Source organism: Gracilinanus agilis, chromosome 4 (genome assembly GCF_016433145.1).
Source record: "Gracilinanus agilis isolate LMUSP501 chromosome 4, AgileGrace, whole genome shotgun sequence".
NCBI classification, from domain to species: domain Eukaryota; kingdom Metazoa; phylum Chordata; class Mammalia; order Didelphimorphia; family Didelphidae; genus Gracilinanus; species Gracilinanus agilis.
The window spans coordinates 207,510,723-207,527,831 of record NC_058133.1 but is presented as its reverse complement, the minus strand read 5'-3'; the positions used below and the strand labels follow the sequence as shown (position 1 = coordinate 207,527,831).

The following is a 17,109-nucleotide window of genomic DNA, read 5'->3' as shown; positions in this document are numbered from 1 at the left end:
AGAGACAATACAGGGAGCCCATGCAGAGTAGGAAGACAGGCATTGTGCTCAGACTTCCTCTTGCTCTGCTCTGATATAAAAATTAAATCCAGTTTAACTGCCCAGTCTCACCATACCTAAAGGAAAAACAAACAAATGCCCGAATCCATCCTCTCTGCCTAGATCTTGCTACTGTTCTTCCACCTTTTACAAACCTACCTCCTCTCTTCCGAGCCCAAATATAAAAGAGAAACGCAGGACTTAAAAGCCGGAAAGTACCTCTGACACCCTTTAGTGCACCTCTCTCTCATTTAAAAGATGGAGAAACAACCCCATAGCAGAAGAAATAACTTGTCCTAGGCCACTCAGGTCTCGAACCCGCGTCTCGAGACCAGAAAACCAGTCCCAGCCACTCAGATCGCGCGCATGCGCATCCCCCGGCCGCTTACTCAGTGATGCGCTTGGCTAGCTCCGTGCAGGCAGCGGTGGAGTTGGCTGAGAAAACCCGGTATCCCGTGCGGGCGGCGTTCATGGTTGGGAAGGCGGCGGGTCGAGCTCGAAGGGCGCGAAAGGACGAGGATACGGAGAGCGGGGGAAGCAGCAGCAGCTTCTTGGGCATCGTCCAGCCCGTCGCGGGAAGAGCTACGTAGGCCAAGGCCAAATCCGCCTGGGGAGCAAACGCGGGGGTGGGTGATGGGTAAGGGCGGGGTCGGAACAGGAAGGGAGGAGTCCGGTGGTCTCCGTCCTGAGCCCCCTTTGCAATCACGGGTCTTTCCCGCCGGCCTCAAGGCCTCCGGGACTGCCCGCTCCGCAGGCTCCAACTCTACCGAAGCAGCTAGGCCCCGCCCCCTCGTAGGATCCGAGAGGCACAGGCTAGAGCGTCGGAGAACCTTTTCTCCGTTTCCTCCTAGAGGGCCGTAAGAGATCGTTTCTCCAGGGAAAGTATAGCAAGGGACTCAGCGTTTCCACTTCCGTCCACCAGAGGGACTCTTTCCCTGTGGCAGCCTCAGGCAGCGAAGTGTAGGGAGGCCCCATGGTAGATGCTTCTGCCCAGATCTAAGATGGCTGACGCCGAGGCCCGTTGTGTTTTTAAAAATTGGAATAGCCCAGTACCAAAATGATACACATTCTTAGAGTCTAGCATGGGACACCAGTTATTTAGAGGTGACTGGAGGAACAGAGGTGGATCCAGAAGTTTTCTTAAAGACAGGGCTAATATGGCCCAGAGATAGAGAACACGTTGTTACACTGCGGTGGGCCGTGGCGCATGCGCGTTTGGGGGAGGAGGGGGTTGCCTAGTGGCTGCGTATCCTCCCGTCGACTGGCCCCGACGCAATTTACGACGGTCCTGTAGGCTCTGGAGTGTTTGATTATGTGCTGGTTTAGGTACATAGATTAGAGTGGCAAGGCTTAGAACAGGGTTATACAGGTAAATGTTTAACACTGGGTTGGAGGGAGCAGAGAAATATACCCTGGGCACATTTTAAAATTTAATCGTTATCGTGAACATTTTCTCCATCCAGTCAACAAATAAACCAAGCCCCAATTTATTGCATTTTCTGATTTGTGATGTTTAAATGTTCACACTGAAAACTTAACATTCGGCCCCAGTTTGAGGTGACTGTAGCACACCTCTGTAGATGTCCTCGAACCCAACTCCCTTCTTTAAGTGATAAACTTAAGGCCCCAGTGGGTGAAGTGATTTCTAAGATGGCCCAAGGTATTTGAGCAGAATTTGACTGCAGAGTGACAAGTGTCTGGCTATTTTTAGCACAACTCCTTCCTTGCCTTGGTTTCCTACTATTTTAAAGGGCTCCCTGGAAACTGTTCCTTTCACAGTGATAAAAACTCTTTGAGGTTTAGAAACTGATTTCTTCATAACAACTAAATACTGTCCAAACACAGATTAGGAAACACATTGAGAGAACTGAAATGATTTGCCAAGGATCGGTAAACTGGCCAGTATTGGCCTGTGGAATTGAACCCAAGTCTTTTGACTCCATATTCATTGTACTTTCCCCCCCTACTTATCTCATGCCTGGAATATACTCTCCTAACTTGCAACTCCAAATTTTTCTTAGCCTTTCAATTCTGGGGCCTTCCTTCTCTTATTTTTATCTCTAATACAGCTTGTTGGTACCCCTTTCTTAATCTCATTAGATTGTGAGCTCAGTGAAGGCAACAGACTGTCTTTTCTCTCTTTTTGCATCTCATTGCCTAGACTTAATACTTGTTGACTGCCTCAAATTCTTAAAATTCCCAGTTTCCTTCAGAGTTTAGTTAAAGCGACACCTTCCTCATAAAGCCTTTTCTGATCTCCACAGGTGCTGGAGTACTGCCATCCCAAACTACTTTGTATTCATTTTTAATATATTTGGTATGTTAGAGGCAGTCCAGCTAAATTCTCTCAAAATTCCCCTCCAAACAACCTTAAAATAAAGGCTCATAAAATTTTAGAGTGGCAGAGTCAACAAAAGGCCAAGGTAATTTAAGTCTAAGGAAACTTAGGAGGTCAGCAGGAGAAGTTTGTGATATAGGGTGGGCCTGTCTAGGGCTACACATAGGACTACAATGATGGCTACAACAACAGTTATTGGAGTTGAAGCCCAGAGGCTGGCAGGAAGTAAGGGAGTCAAACAACTGGTAAAAAAGAGATTTACTGGGGGCTTTTTGCTGATACTGAGTACAGCTGGTGCTGATTGACAAATCTATGACCCATAAGCAGTTCTGGGTCTCAGGGCTAGGGCAGAGAGGAGGGATACTGGGGGGTTAGTCAGAAGGGAAGTAGGATGATAGAGTTTTTAAAGCATAGAGAGAGTTAGCACATGTGACTGCAGGGGAACAGGGGTCCTTCCTGAGAAAAACCAGAATTCAGACCAGGAAAGTGGTAACCATACCTTTCTCAGGATAATAGCACCTTGGAAGCACCTAAAACTTGAAGACCCCCAGAACTAATTCTGAAAACAATAGCTTAAAAAAAGCTGAAGCTTGAGACAGTGCTTCCCTCACTCCCAGGTCAGCCAAGACCAACCTTAACATAAAGTTCAAAGTCAAGAAATAGAATGGAAAAATGAGTGAACAACAACAAAGAATTTTACTATAAAAATCTACTACAGTGACAAGGAAGACCAAGACAAACTCAGAAGGCAATATTGTGAAAAGAACTATAAACAAAGTATCAAAGAAAAATGCTAATTGAACCTAAGTCCAAGAGTTAAAGAGATAAGAATGGTAAAAGTAAAATTGGGAAAAGAGATGATAGTGATGCAAAAAAATCATGAAGAGAATGGACAGGTTGGCAAAAGAGGCACAAAAAAACCCCCAAAGAAAACAACATCCAAAAAAAAAAAAAACCAAGAATTGGTCTAATGGTAAAAGAATTCAGTGAATTCACAAAAATTTCAATGAAGAAAATAATTCCTTGAAAATTAGAATTAGGCAAATAGAAGCTCATCACTCTATAAGACTTCAAGAAACAATACAATAAAGTCAAAAGAATAAAAAATAGAAGAAAATGTGAATATATTCTGCAAGTAATCATTTATAGCAGTTCACAAACACATACTTAGAATGTAAGCTCCTTCAAGGCTTTGTATCCTCATGGCATATTATTAGCATTAGCACATAGTTGGTGCTTAATGCATGTTCCTTTATTATTGACTAAATACTTTCTCATTTATTCATCACCCAACTTCTTCTTGCCTTTGCCACTATGTGGAGATGCCAATCTAAAATTTAGTTCTCTCTTCTTCCTTTTCTTTATGTATCCCACACATTATAAGAGTGTAGTATGTTTCTTAAATGGGTTTATTTAAAAGATGGTGCAAATTAATGATATAATAAGGTATGAGAAATAGAAGTGCCATGTTCTGTCTATTCTAGCTCCACTCCAGACAAATATATTTTTTATCCATTCTTTCCATTCCCACAGTAACAACACTAGTTCCGACCCTCATCTTTCTAAATTTCCTAATCGATCTTCTATTTCTTTCCAATCTATTTTTTAACTTTCGGCATAATCATTGATTTAGATCTGGAAAGGACCTTAAAGGTCATCTAATCCAACTCTCGTTTTATGTAAGAAACAGGTCTAGACAGTTGAAGTGACTTGCTCAAAATCACACAAGTAGTAAGGGTCAGAAGCAGGATTTGAGCCCAAGGTTTTCTGATTCAAGAAACAGTGAGTGCTTTTGCTACTGTCCCATGATACCTCTTCAATAATCTTTGTAATACAGCATTCTGATTATACCATTTGCCTACCCAATTCCATTTCAATTCCACAAATAAGTACCTGCTATATGTGCTTAATACATTCTGACTCCAATCTCTCTATACTAGGCTCATATCATTTCTTTTCACATATTTTTCCTTTTAATTAAATTGGACTCCTATCCATTCCTGGTTTTTAGTCCTGCTCTTTTATCATCCCTGCCTTTCCTTATTCCATCTGCCTTGCCTTGAATGGACTCCAACTCATTCCTCTACCACTATGGAAGGCTTCAAGATCTAATTCAGATGACAAATCCTTCAGAAAATCTTTTCCTGAAATACTTCCACTACCTCATAACTAAAAGTTTTCAATCTCTTGTTAAGGTTTTCATAGGACTTTGGATCTTCCTTTTGTCCTTACCATACTTTCCTATGTACCATAGATATTTTTGTATGTATTCTGTGGCCCAACAGTCTCCCAAAATATGTGCTCTTGGGGTCTTGTGAATAGCTTCCAAGTCAACTACACTTTGACACATTATGCCAATTAGAGTTTACTCTAGGAAGAAATCTCCAAATATAGCTATGACTCATATACCATAAATTTGAATAAGAAGGTCCTTCCATTTCCATACAATCACTTAAGGTAATAGCTCAACTGTCAGATACAGGACAAAGTTGCATGCTACAAAATAAAACATCAAAAGGAAACAGCAGTTTTATATCATAATAATAAAACATACACAAATAGGAAGGGAAATCCTATTCCAGATAAATATAAAATGCGTCAAGGATCAACCTACCAGAGCACACAAATGACTTGTATAGATTTGATTATGAAGTACCTTTTAAAGAAATAAAGAACAATTTAAATAGCTAGAGGAATATACAGTGCTCCTGGCTAGGCCATACCAACATAATAAAAATGACAATACTACCAAAATTAATGTATACTTTTAATGTTATACCAATCAAATTACCAAGAGGGTACTTTATAGATCTTGATAAAATAATAACAAAATTCATTTAGAAAAACAAAAGATCAAGATGATGAAAAGAAGTAGGGTTGATAAGGGAATAGTACATTTAGACTTCAAACTACATGTCATTGAAACCATCTGATGATTTAAAAAAAGAAAGGCCAATGGTACAGACTAGATAAGGAAGATTCACCAGCAACAGAACACAATTACCTAGTACCTGATAAAATGGAAAACATAAATTATCTAGGACAATTTCTTATCTGCTAAAAACTTCTGGGAAAACTGGAAAGCAATCTAAATCTAATTAGATTAGGCTACACCTTAGACCGTATTCCACAATACATTCTAAATGGATATACAACCTTAATATTAAAGATTGTACCATAAAAAAATTAGAAGAGAAACAGATCATTCACATTCACAACTATGTGTTAAGATTGATTCTTAAATAAAAGATAGAGGCAATACAAAAGATAAAAAGAAATACTTTGATTACTTGAAATTGAAAAGCTTCTACACAAAGGTAATGTACCCTAGGGCAAGACAGAAAATGATCAAATGGGGGGAAAATCTTTGTATCAAGTGTCTCTGATAAAAATTTGATATCTAAGAAATAGAAACAATAAATATAAGACTAATAAGCCATTATTTATATTAATAGCCATTTCCTCATAAATAAGTGGTCAAAGGATATAAACATTTCTAAGAAGAGTTGCAAAATATTTACAACCATATGAAAAATATACCCTAACTCTCAAAAAAAAAACCAAAAAACAGCCCTAAAGTTTCACCTTACATCCTGAAAATTAGTAAAAATGACAATAGTCAATATTAGGTCTCTTATAATTAGAGAAATGCAAATCAAAACAACCCTGAAGTACCACCTCACACCTAGCAGATTAGCTAACATGACAGCAAAGGAAAGTGGTGAATGTTGGAGGGGATGTGGCAAAATTAGGACATTAATGCATTGCTGGTAGAGTTGTGAATTGATCCAACCATTCTGGATGGCAATTTGGAACTATGCTCAAAGGGCTATAAAAAAGACTGTATTCCCTTTGATCCAGCCATACCACTGCGGGGTTTATACCCTCAAAGAGATCATAGGGAAAAAGACTTGTACAAAAATATTTATAGCTGCACTTTTTGTGGTGGCAAAAAATTGGAAAATGAGGGAATGTCCTTCAATTGAGGAATGGTTGAACAAATTGTGGTATCTGTTGGTGATGGAATACTATTGTGCTCAAAGGAATAATGAACTGGAGGAATTCCATGTGAACTGGAATGATTTCCAGGAATGATGCAGAGTGAAAGGAGCAGAATCAGGAGAAGGTATACAGAGACTGATACACTGTGGTTCAATTGAACATAACGGACTTCTCTACTAGCAACAATGCAATGATCCAGAACAATGATGAGGGATTTATGAGAAAGAAAGCTATCCACATTCAGAGGAAGAACTGTGGGAGTAGAAACCCAGAAAAAAAACAACTGCTTGAACACATGGGTTGATGGGGATATTATTGGGGATGTAGATGCTAAACAATCACCCTAGTGCAACTATCAATAATATGGAAATAGGTCTTGATCACCGATACATGTAAAACTTAGTGGAATTGTGTGTTGGCTACGGGGGAGGGGGGGTTGGAGAGGGAGAAAGAACATGAATCATGTAACCATGGAAAAATATTCTAACTAAAAAAATAATTAAAAAAAAAGTCAATATTAAGTGGGTTGTAGAATGATAGACACTACTAATATATTGTGAGGGAAGCCATCGAATGGTAAGCAATTTGAAATTATGCAAATGAAGGGTCTAAAATGTCCATACTCTGAACAACAGGCTATTACTGAGATCATACCCCAAGGAAGCCATCAATTAGAGGAAAGCCCTCACATATTCCAAAATAATTCTAGCAATGCTTTTGGTAATAGTTAAGAATTGGAAATAAAGTACATCAAAGTAAATTAACTGGGGAATGGTTAGACAAATTAAAGTACACAAATGTAATGAAATATTACTATGCAGTAAGAAATGATGTGTGTAATGAATACAGAGAAGCATGGAAAGATCTATATCAGTGATTCCCAAAGTGGGTGCCACCGCCCCCTGGTGGTTGCTGCAGTGATCCAGGGAGGCGGTGATGGCCACATATGCATTTGGGGGCAGTGAATAACTGTAAGGAGGCAGTGATAGTATGTGACAGGGGGCGCTAAGTAATATTTTTTCTGGAAAGGGGGTGGTAGGCCAAAAAAGTTTGGGAACCACTGATCTGTATAAACTGATGCAGAATAAAGTAAGCAAAGCCAAAAGTACATAACAACCACACATCAAAAAAAGAAGCAAATGTAACAAAATTATAAAGATCCATCAGAACTTGAACAAGGAGATCTGAGATGACACCCTTAACCATCCCCTTTATGGATGGGGGAGGTTCATAGTTTTACACACTGCACATATTTTCAGACTTTTTCAATGTATTAATTTTACTGATTTTTTTTTCCTCTCTAAAAAATTACTATTTGACTCTTGGGATGGCTCACTGAGAAGGAGAGAAGATATACTTGAGATAACTATGATGATGTAAGTAATAGAAAATATCAATAAAAAACTTTTTTTAAACCCTTACCTCCTATCTAGGATCAATACTAAAAGTAGAGGTAAGGGCTAGGTAATTGGATTAAGTGACTTTCCCAGGGTCAAACAGGAAGTTCCTGAGGCCGCGTTTGAATCCAGAAGAAAATTTATTTTAAAAAAGACAAAGAAGCTATCCATGAAATTTGATTGGTCCAGGGGGCTAAGGCTCAAGCCACTGGCTTCCTGATCATTTAAAGTAAAAATGAAGCTAGCTATAAGTGCCCCTTTCATTTGGCAAATGTCCCACTGCTTTATTAGTCAACATATCTAATAGACCCTGCTTACCAGGCATTCATTCTTTCTTTTTAAGTAAAAACCTTTACCTTCTGTCTTAGAATCAGTATGTGTATTGGTTCCAAGGCAGAAGAGAGGTCAATGGCTAGGCAGTGGGGATTAAGTGACTTGCCCAAGGTCACAATTACGAAATGTCTGAAGTCAAATTTGAACCCAGGACCTCTGGTCTCTAGTTTTGGCTTTCAATCCTCTGAGTCATCTGGCGGCCCCCTCCCCCTCCCCGCCCCAGATATTATTTCTGTATGGAGACAAGAGGTCTATCAAACCCAGGGTTGTATTATTGCTGAATATACTTTTATGCTATGACTAAATAAATCTCTTTTTGTCTATGTGTCTCATTTTGTTATATTCCCAACTTGAATGGCTAGATTGGCCTGAATAAAAACCGACCTAAAAATTCCTATAAGCTTTTCAAGCAAACCAGAGAACTTTCTTGATTAATCCCTGCCCTCCCTATGTAAAATTTCTCACCAGTAGAAAACTCTTTAATATAATGGCCTTTCTATAAGCACTTTCTGAGAATGGTGTCATGCACATAGTAGTTTAGTGAGTGTTCACTTGAATATAATAGTTTAATCAGTGTTGGAGGTGAGAGGGATGAAGGAAGCCATATTGTTTTAAGAGCACTTCTAAGTTTCTTTGATGTAGAGGACTAGGAACCTTTGTCCTTAATTAGCAAAAACAAAGGACCAAGGACACTATTGTTGCTGCTTTCAGGCTTTCTTACTCAGCATTTAGATTATGGGAAACCTATTCCCTTCTATACTGCTGCATTAGGAAAATGATCATTGAAAATGAACATAACTGATATCTTTTGCTTTTGTATCACTTCTCCCAGTATATTCCTTCTCAGAGAACCAACCTTTATAACCAAGACTAAAAAAGAAGGAAAAAAAACCCCATTTTATCAACACAACACAACACAACACAACACATCAACCATTATATGCATTGCTATATCCCTCTATTCTCCAACTTCTGCAAAGAAAGGAAAGACATCTTACATGCCTTCTTTGGATTCAGTTTTATCCGTTGTAATTTTATAGTATTTAGTTTTTTTCCTATTGTTTGGGGGGTTTTCCCCATTTTTTTAATTTGGAAAAAATTTTCCATGGTTCCATGATTCATGATTCTTGCCATGACCCGCTTCTTTCCTTCCCCCTCCTGAAGCTGAAAAGTAGTTCCACTGGGTTATACTTGTATCATTGTTCAAAACCTATTTCCATGTTATTCATATTTGCAGTAGAATGATCTTTTAACATAAAAACCCCAATTATATTCATATTGAACCACATAATCGATCATAAGGTTTTCTTCTGCATTTCTGTTCTCACAGTTCTTTCTCTGGATGTGGATAGTGTTCTTTCTGATAAATTCCTCTGGATTGTCCTAGGTCATTGCATTGCTCCTAGTAGAAAAGTCCATTACATTTGATTGTGCCATAATGTAGAGTCTCTGTGTACAATGTTCTCCTGTGTAAAAATTAAAATGACTATGTAATAACTTCAAATATTATATTTTTATAAAATGGAAGTAAAAAAATAAAAAGATATTTATCTAACAAATTAAAAACATGTGCCCATGGCTAATCTACCTGTTCAAAAGTCCCCCATTCACAGCTGCCCTCATAGGAAGAGAAGAGACCTAGACACAGAAATCCACTGAATTTATCTCCTGTCTATGTCATCCTATAATGCAGTGGGCTCCTGGGTACTGTAGTTTTAAAGGTACAAGATTTCCAATTATACATTCCCCTCTGAGATTCTTGGAAGACTGGTCTCCAATGGATCTTGTAAACATAACCAACTTTTAAATTACTATAATTTGGGGATAAAAGGAAAAGAGAACAAAACCAATGATTGCTAGGCACATTGACAAAAAGCCAATTAGGGGGGCAGTCCCCTTAGGCATAAGAGTGTACATTCAAAACAAATGCATTCAATCCCCCACAGTTCAATTTCACTGCATCCCAAAGTTCATTCTGGATCTTCTTGATGCAGTGTAGGTTTCTGCAGACATCTTCATGGTGCCTTCTCCAAACAGTTCACTTTCTGGATTTGGGGAGGTAGAAATTTCTTATCCTAAAATTACTCTCAAAAGAATTTAAACTTTGTATTATGGGATAATAACGCATTCACCCCTGAGGAGAATAGTGACAAACACAGGGATCACTCAGGGATGCATGCATGGCTGAGTTTGAGGTATATGAATCAATTGGCAAAAGCAAATAAAAACATCAAGAAAAAATAATTTCTGGATGAAATATAGAATATCAAAGTCTTATGTGTAAAAATTCTAAGTAAAAGAAAAATGAAACTATAACAGGTCCTTGAATCAGGGCCCAATTAAAATGATTTGTGTAATTATGCACTTGCCCAGTCAGTAACCAGGACTACAGAAAGTTTGCTAAACGATGAAAGACAAAAAGGGACTAGATTATGGGAGGCAGGATGACAGCCAAAGTGAAGTGCTTGGTAGAAAGTATTTCATAAGGAGTATGGTACAAGGAGTTGTGTGTCTTAATATATGTTAAATACTGCAACCTTGAGTCTCACACAAGTTCAAGTCCTCTTGTTTTGGCTCAAAATTTCATCAGTCCCACTGGGATTGGTTGGTCTCTTTGACCTTGTGCTTGATTGGCACTATGAGGGTTAACTTTGTGCTTCTTTGGCACTGCACAATGGCTCTTTTTGTATTCCCTTCTCTTGGAATCGGACACAAACATTAATCACAGTCCCATAACATTTATCAATAAATGGCAGGTTTCCATAGTGTAAAGCTTTTGAGTATGCAGGGACATTAGGGTTAATGGACTTTTTTTTTTAACATTTAATATTTATTTTTTAGAAAAGTTAACATGGTTACATGATTCATGTTCTTACTTTCCCCTTTCCCCCCTGACGTCCCCCCCATAGCTGATGCGCATTTCCACTGGTTTTAACATGTGTCATTGATCCAGACCTATTTCCAAATTGTTGATAGTTGCATTGGTGTGGTAGTTTTGAGTCTACATCCCCAATCATGTCCGCCTCAACCCATGTGTTCAAGCAGTTGTTTTTCTTCTGTGTTTCCACTCTTGCAGTTCTTCCTCTGAATGTGGGTAGCATTCTTTTCCATAAACCCCTCAGAATTGTCCTGAGTCTTAATGGACATTTTTAAACTTACCCTAATGCAAAATCAAAAAAACTTTTTAATACTGGAAACATGTGCTTCAAGTCCAAAAAAAAAAGGAGAGAAAAAATAAAACTCAAATACTATATTGCACATAAAAGAAAAAAATCACAAAAATCACAAGGAAAAAAGCACAAAATGAAAAATGTTTTAAAAATCAAAAATATATCTTACAATCAGTGACACACTGTGTCAGCCAAGGAAAGGTAGAATACAAAGGTTTCTCACTCAAAAAGGAAATCCATTTCCTTTTAAACTTGGCCATGAACCACTGTGTGAGTGCAAATGATTTTCACAAAGTAACAATTTTATAAAACAGTAATAGAGTAGATAATGCACATTCAAAAAAAGTACCAAAATCCCCAAAATTCACAATAGCCCAGTTAATGATAATAGAAAAGAAACCCAGTATCATATAGAATTTACATGAGTTGCTATAACTTTTTTTTTTTACCCTTCTGTCTATTGGTTCATAGGTGGAAGATTGGTAAGGGTGGGCAATGGGGGTCAAGTGACTTGCCCAGGGTCACACAGCTGGGAAGTGTCTGAGGCTGGATTTGAACCTAGGACCTTCCGTCTCTAGGCCTGACTCTCAATCCACTGAGCTACCCAGCTGCCCCTATAACTTTTTTTTAAAACCTTAGAAGCTAATGAATACTTGTCACAAGTTCTACAGATGGAGCAAAACTTTTAACCTTGGCTGAAATGCCCCTTCTTGGGGGCCATTTAGGGGTACCATGCCCCTTAGGAAAATTTTATAAGACTATAACCTATCACATGGGTAACCAACCCCCTTGCTTCTCCTTTGGTATGGGACTGTAACAGCTCTACAGGCATGTCTATTATATGTCCCATCCATTTTATTGGAGGTGAGGACTACAATATTGCTCCTTCCTTTGGCATCAGACCATAACAGCTCAAAAAGGCATAAATGGATAAATGTCTTATCCATTTTAATGTGGAGGTGAGATATTTAGCTCATTAAATTCTCCAAACGTTGTTAATAGAGGTTGTAATCAGTTTAATGGAGTTCATCCATCATCATATATGATAATTTAACAAAGGCAAAATGGAATAAAAGGCAGTTTAGGCAACATGTAACCTTGATGGATCTGGTAAAAAGGTTTTGGCAGATTGACTATGGGCTTTTACAATGATATTTTGGTCAGTACAGTTGTAGAGGAAAGGTACAAATAAAAATAGTGTAACAGAATATATCTAATAGCCAAAACACAGTAGATTAAAATGATTCAGTGTAACAATAGTATTGTTCGGATTAACATATGAACTTAAAACAACAAAATTAAATCATAAAGCAAACAATCAGCAAAGTACAATAAGATACAGAGACTTTCATAAAACAATGGTGTCTGAAAAGGCTTAAAAATTTCAACTTCAGACTCTTTAAAGTTCCTTCCCTATCCATTTAGGTTCCTTTTGTTGTACCTCTGGGATCTTTGATAGTGAGGGAGAATTCCTTGTTGAATATAGTGTGGAGGAATCCCAAATTGGATGTATTTTAGAGACTGGGCAGGCCCAACTGGCAAGGGCTTGTAGAGAGATGAATTTCTCCCATGAATCTCAGGCAAGATAATCGCAAGGACCAGTGCACCTAGGAATGGTAGGAAGAAGAGGCATCCTAAAACTGGGAGCTGTTTGAGATAGGTAATGCACTACTCTTTTCATAGAGTGAGCCATGCTTACAATTCTACTTCCTGTTTGGAAGAGTAGCCTTCCTTCCCCTTCCCTCTTGGGGCAAAATGTTAGGGGCCATGTGCTGCCTCAGCACCGCCCCCCCCCCCACAGGCAGAGCATTGAACCCTATCTGGGTTGGCCAAACTGGGGTAGGGGCTATAAAAGCAGCTAGAGCAGGCTCAAAAACCCATGTTGGGATGGGGTTTGTGTGTCTTATACTTCACTCTTCATAGAAAAAAACAAAGGTACTTCTAAACAGCTCTCAAACCCTCTGGCAGTAGGGCTTGGTCTGCAGTAGCTCATGGACAGCAGGAACAGCAAGGACCCCAAGGACCAATGTCTGGTCAAACCTGGAGCAGAAGCAGCAGGAACTTGACTTCCATGGAGGGGGAGGTAGCTAGAAGAAAAAAAAAACACACCACAGGAGCAGCCAACTGGGACCACCCAGGGAACAACCACAACAGGAGGCTGGATCAGCAGCAAAATTGGATGGGCAGAGAAGCAGCTTATCCCTCTCCACCAAGAACTCCTGGAAAAGCCACTCAAATGAAAGCAGCTGGGCAGGCTGGGTGGCCGGGGAAAATGGTGTTTGTGGGGGAAAAGGCAAGAGCAGGGCACCAGAAATTGCAAAATTAATATAGAATAATAACTTCAAATATTATATTTTTATAAGATTTATTAATCACTAGAAGTAAAGGAATAAAAAGGTATTTAACAAAATAAAAACATGTGCCTGTGGCTAATCTACCTGTTCAAAAGTTCTGCATTCACAGCTGCCCTCATAGGCAGAGAAGAGAGCTAGTCACGGAAATCCACCGAATTTATCTCCTGTCTATATCAACGCATAACAACAGGAAGTCAGTGGACTCCTGGGTAATATAGTTTTTTTAAACTTTTTTTTTTAAACCCTTAATTTCTGTGTATTGGCTCCTAGGTGGAAGAGTGGTAAGGATGGGCAATGGGGGTCAAGTGACTTGCTCAGGGTCACACAGCTGGGAAGTGTCTGAGGCCGGATTTGAACCTAGGACCTCCCGTCTCTAGTCCTGGCTCTCAATCCACTGAGCTACCCAGCTGCCCCCTGTGTAATATAGTTTTAAAGGTACGAGATTACCAATTACATACCTGGTTCTGCTCCTTTTGCTCTCCATCAATTCCTGGAGGTCTTTCCAGTTCACATGGAATCCCTCCAGTTCGTTATTTCTTTCAGCACAATAATATTCCATTATCATATACCACAATTTATTCAGCCATTCCCCACCTGATGGATACCCCTTCATTTTCCAATTTTTTGCTACCACAAAAAATGCAGCTATAAATATTTTTGTACAAGTTTTTTCCCCTTATCTCTTTGGGGTACAAACTCAACAGTGGTATGTCTGGGTCAAAGGGTAGGCATTCTTTTAAAGCCCTTTAGGCATGATTCCAAATTGCCCTCCAGAATGGTTGGACCAATTCATAACTCCACCAGCAGTGTATTAGTGCCCCAATTTTGCCATATCCCTTCCAACATTTATCATTTTCCTTTCCTGCCATATTGGCCAGTCAGCTGCGTGTAAGGTGGTACCTCAGAGTTGTTTTAATTTGCATTTCTCTAATCAAGAGGGATTTATAACACTTTTTCATGAATTGTAAGGATTAAAATTTAGGTATTATAGGTAAATATTAAAAATATGTGGCCGCCAGGAATCAACAATTAGGTTGATTCCATAATTAAATCAGACCCAAGTCATCATCGGGTTGAAGAGTTTATTTACAATCAGGTAGGTAAAGGTAGGAAGAGAAAAGGGAGGTTAGAAAGCTAAATAAATGAAGCTGTAAGCCACAGGGCCCAACAGCCAGATAGGCAGAGTTTAGAATTGGCCCAACTAGGCCAAGGAAGCCAGCCTAACTTACCCACGTGACAATACAGAGTGTAAGCTGTCTGTGGTCTCAGAAGATGCTTCTTCTTCCAGTTCCAGATGGCAACTGCCCCCACAGGAAGTTCACTAACTTAAAGAGATCGTGTCTTTCATCACTTCCTGTGGTCCACCTCTAATTCAAATGGACAAATGGCAGTTTCTACATTGATTTGGACTGCCCAAAGGGCAGTCCCTTATTCTTGATTTGTTACTTATTGTCACGTGTGGGTAACTCGTCTCCCCTCCCCACTAAGGGAGGTGGGAGTGACATCATTAGCACGCCTGGGTTGAGTAGATTTTTGACTATTAATGGGCTGGAGCTAATTCTATTTACACAGTACTTATTGATAGTTTTGATTTCATCATGTGAAAACTGCCTATTCATGTCCCTTGACCATTTGTCAATTGGGAAATTACTTAATTTTTTGTAAATTTGATTTAGTTCCTTATATATTTGGGAAATCAAACCATTGCCAGAGAGTTTTGCTATAAAAGTGTTTTCCAGTGTAAAAAGTTAAAATTATGGTTGGTTTGACTGAATATTCAAAGGGGTGGTCACCAGGAAATGAATATATATCAATTCCAAATGATTTTTTAGCAATTTATTTATAAAATATAGGGAGAGAATGAAAGTAGAGAAACGAGAAGAGGGCTGAGTAAGAGATCTAGCTTAACAAGCTAGACTATGTGTTTAAGCTCTGGCTTTTCTCTGACAGGGCTCCAGAGGCCCCAACTGGAGAGCCTAAATGTCAATGAACAAGGGTTTTAGCCATGAGGCCTCCTCCCAATCAAGGGGACTCTCCAGAGGCTAGTACCTCTAGGGAAGCTAAGGAAGGGAGTCAGCCTTTTTTCACTCACCACATGGTAGTTAAAAGGGAGAGATTTAAGCACAGTCTCACCAAGCCCAAAGTCTCAGGTCCAGTAAGCAGATTCTTCATCAGCCTGCAATTCAAACTCGGAACTCTAAAGAACCAAGAAATAGTCTCCATAGGAAGTTGTAACTTCTTTTTAAAGGAACTTCTTTTACATCACTTTCTGTGCATTCTTCCCATTTTACATGTACCAATCCCAACAAAGTCGATTCTGATTCATCACCCTCTCTTGTACACATGGGTCACAGACCTCCCCCATTTGAGAATTAAGTGGGGTATTTACACTTTTGGTGATTTAATCTAAAAATAGGCAGGGTAGGATTAATCCCATCTTCTCAAACCCCACTGAAGTCATTTGGGAGACTAGTCTCCCCAATTGATCATTTGACATAATCATTTTGTACCCCTACAAATCTTCCAACTACAATAGTTAAGAGATAAGAGAGAAATAGAAGAGAGAGAAAGAGCAAAACCAATGTTTTGCTAGGCACATTGACAAAAACCCAATTAGGGGACAGCCCCATTTGGCATAAGAGTTTACATTAAAAATAATTGTGTTCAACCCCCTTCAGTTCAATCAACTGCACCCCAAAGTTCATTCTAAATCTTCTTGATGCAGTATAGATTTCTGCAGGCATCTTTCTCCAAAACAGTTCATTTTCTGGATTAAAGGATTTAGCAAGCTTTTCCTCAAATTTTTTCTCGAACAAAATTTTAAATCTTGAATTTTTATGAAAATACAACCCCCCCTGAAGAGGGTGTTGACCAACACCCAGATCAGCTCAGGATACACGATTGAGTTATGGGGTGTATGATTCAGTTATCAAAAGAAAATCCAGAAACATAAAAAGAAAAATAAATAGAAGAAAAATTAAACTTTGGGAATAAGAAAAAATTCAAAATCAATCAAAATATCAAAAGCCTATATATATAAAAGTTTCCGAATAAACAAAAATAAATTCATGACAAACCCTTATATTGGGGTCCAATTAAAGTAATTTCTGTCCCAAAAATCTGGACAAAATGCAGTAATATTGCACTTATCCATTGGTGGCCAGGATAACAGGAAGTTATCATACTATGAGAGAGAAAAAAAACGACTAGATTTTCGTGTAAAAGTGAAGTGTCATTCCCTGGTCTGATTTTACCTTCACTCTCAGGGATAGGGGAGCCAGAACAGCCAGTTATTAGGTACTTGATAAAAAGTATTTCACAAATGGATGGTGCGGTTCTGGGTTAAGATGGCGGCAGAGTAAAAAGCACAGCTGCTTAACCTCTCCTAACCCACACATATAGGACTCTTCAAGAGGCCTTAAAAACAAATCCAGACGAAAGAAGGGACCCCACAACAGGGCACAGCATTGAAGGTA

General features: G+C 39.0%; 1 protein-coding gene across 2 annotated transcripts in view; it reads right to left on the bottom strand.

Moving 5' to 3' along the window:
- The window catches only part of PRPSAP1 (phosphoribosyl pyrophosphate synthetase associated protein 1), a 63,208-nt gene extending 62,423 nt beyond the window's left edge, over positions 1 to 785 (bottom strand). For both annotated transcript variants that reach the window (XM_044672405.1, XM_044672406.1), the window contains exon 1: positions 429 to 785. In XM_044672405.1, coding sequence (XP_044528340.1) covers positions 429 to 598 — 170 coding nt within the window. In that variant the 5' untranslated portion in view covers positions 599 to 785. The remainder of the gene's footprint in view (positions 1 to 428) is intronic.
- Positions 786 to 17,109: the final 16,324 nt, after the last annotated feature.